The sequence below is a fragment of the Alexandromys fortis genome, unplaced genomic scaffold (genome assembly GCF_014885135.2).
Source record: "Alexandromys fortis isolate MF-2015 unplaced genomic scaffold, M_Fortis_MF-2015_v1.1 scaffold_2557, whole genome shotgun sequence".
NCBI classification, from domain to species: Eukaryota; Metazoa; Chordata; class Mammalia; order Rodentia; family Cricetidae; genus Alexandromys; species Alexandromys fortis.
Genome location: NW_026070455.1, coordinates 1,909 through 3,739, shown reverse-complemented (window position 1 = coordinate 3,739; position 1,831 = coordinate 1,909). Strand labels below are relative to the sequence as shown.

At 38.4% G+C, this 1,831-nt stretch overlaps 1 gene segment (V, D, J or C); it reads right to left on the bottom strand.

The window, feature by feature from the left end:
* Positions 1-724: 724 nt before the first annotated feature.
* LOC126496309 (Ig heavy chain V region 23-like) lies at positions 725-1,225 on the bottom strand. The segment is given in 2 exon segments: positions 725-1,053; positions 1,141-1,225. Coding segments are annotated over 2 exon segments (375 nt in total).
* Positions 1,226-1,831: the final 606 nt, after the last annotated feature.

Here is a 1,831-nt window from a genome sequence, read left to right as displayed (position 1 = left end):
ATCAGTATAGTTCTATGTTCTATAAGGGCTTGAGACTATGAGGCAGGTTTCTGAGCCAGGGAAGGAAGTAAATATAGGACCAAGGAATAATGTATTATCTGAGAACCAACCTCAGTTGACAGGTATATTCAATGATTTGATTAATGATTTTGGGGAAAAGTAATTTAATCATAGTCTTGACCATCTTAGAGGAATTATACTTATGTGGCAATGCATATAATTACATATTTTATACCCTGAGACTGGAACTTCTGTTGGACCTCACAGCCAGAGTTAAGAATATACCTAAATCATGTAATATTTAAGACAAAAAAGGAGTTTCATTTTCTAAGATGTTATTATTTAGACTTTATTGCTCAAATTCATACTTTAATATGAATTCATATTTTAGTTTATTAAAATTGATCCTCTAAATATCCCAATCTCCTAGAATCCAGAGATGGATATTTTTATCATGCTTCATACCACAGTTTTTACTTTATTTTATTAATGAAGAAACATGTCAATGGCTGTGGTCATTGGTGAAGCAATTGTCAAGGTATGCTGTACACTAGACATCCTAAATCAGCATTGCTTCATTCACATGTGTAATTTTGTAAAGTTGTTACCAAAAGTAACAGACAAAGCAACATTCAGAATAATTGTTTCTGTCAATGTCTTAAGACTTATCTTCTCTGTCATAGTCTCATGGCAACTTCCTGCTCCTCCAGTGTTTTTGACACACTCAGGATGTGGTTGCAACACTGTGCCTTGCACAGTAATAGACTGCAGCGTCTTCAGATGTCAGGCTGCTGAGCTCCATGTAGGCTGTGCTGGAGGATTTGTCTGCAGTCAGTGTGGCCTTGCCCTGGAACTTCTCATTGTAGTCAATACCACCATTACTAGGATTAATCCATCCAATCCACTCCAGGCCCTGTCCAGGCCTCTGCTTCACCCAGCTAATAAGGTAGCTAGTGAAGGTGTAGCCTGAAGCCTTGCAGGACAACTTCACTGAGGCCCCTGGTTTCTCCAGTTCAGGCCCTGACTGATGCAGCTGTACCTGGGAGTGGACACCTGTGAAGAAAAGATAGAGTAGATTGTAAGAGACATTGTCACCTCAGTCCCTGTCTTCTCCTCAAGTTTCAAATTGGAACCTCTTACCTGTAATTACCGACAAAAGGAAAAGAATGACACAGCTCCACCCCATGGTGAGGATCTTTGTGCTCAGTGACTATGGAGAAGACACTGATCATATGTTGTTCTGGGGTTGGACATCCCTGTACTTACAAAAGAGACTAGGTAATTTGCATATTCAAGAACAGGGAACTTCTTAAATTAGAACATAGTCCAGTTTGAGAAAGAGGTGGGGGACACTTGAGTCAAGCAACAGCATGGTGACATTTAAGTCCTAATCCTGTCTGAGGAAATGCATCTCACACCATTCCCTCAGCTCTGCAGATGTGGGTGTAACATCAGGATATAAGATTTCAATAGTTTTCTGACCTGATGCAGTTGCTCCACTTTCTGACAAGTTTGTCAGATTGATTTACAGAAGGTGGTTATGATGATGGTGGTGGTAACTGAAAATTTCAAAATTTGCTAAATTTTGAGACATAACAGCCTATTTTCAGATACATATATTTAGTATTTGCCAAAGCAGAAGGTTGCATACAAAATCTTGATTAAATGACTTAAAGAGATATACTTCAGAAATATTCACGCATTGATGCTTTAATGCAGCACTATCTACCATAACTTATGGATATAAACATCATGTCTGTCAGCAGATGATTGCAGCAAGAAATCATGGCTATATATGTGATGAAAAAAGAATAGGTCATCTGAAAAAATA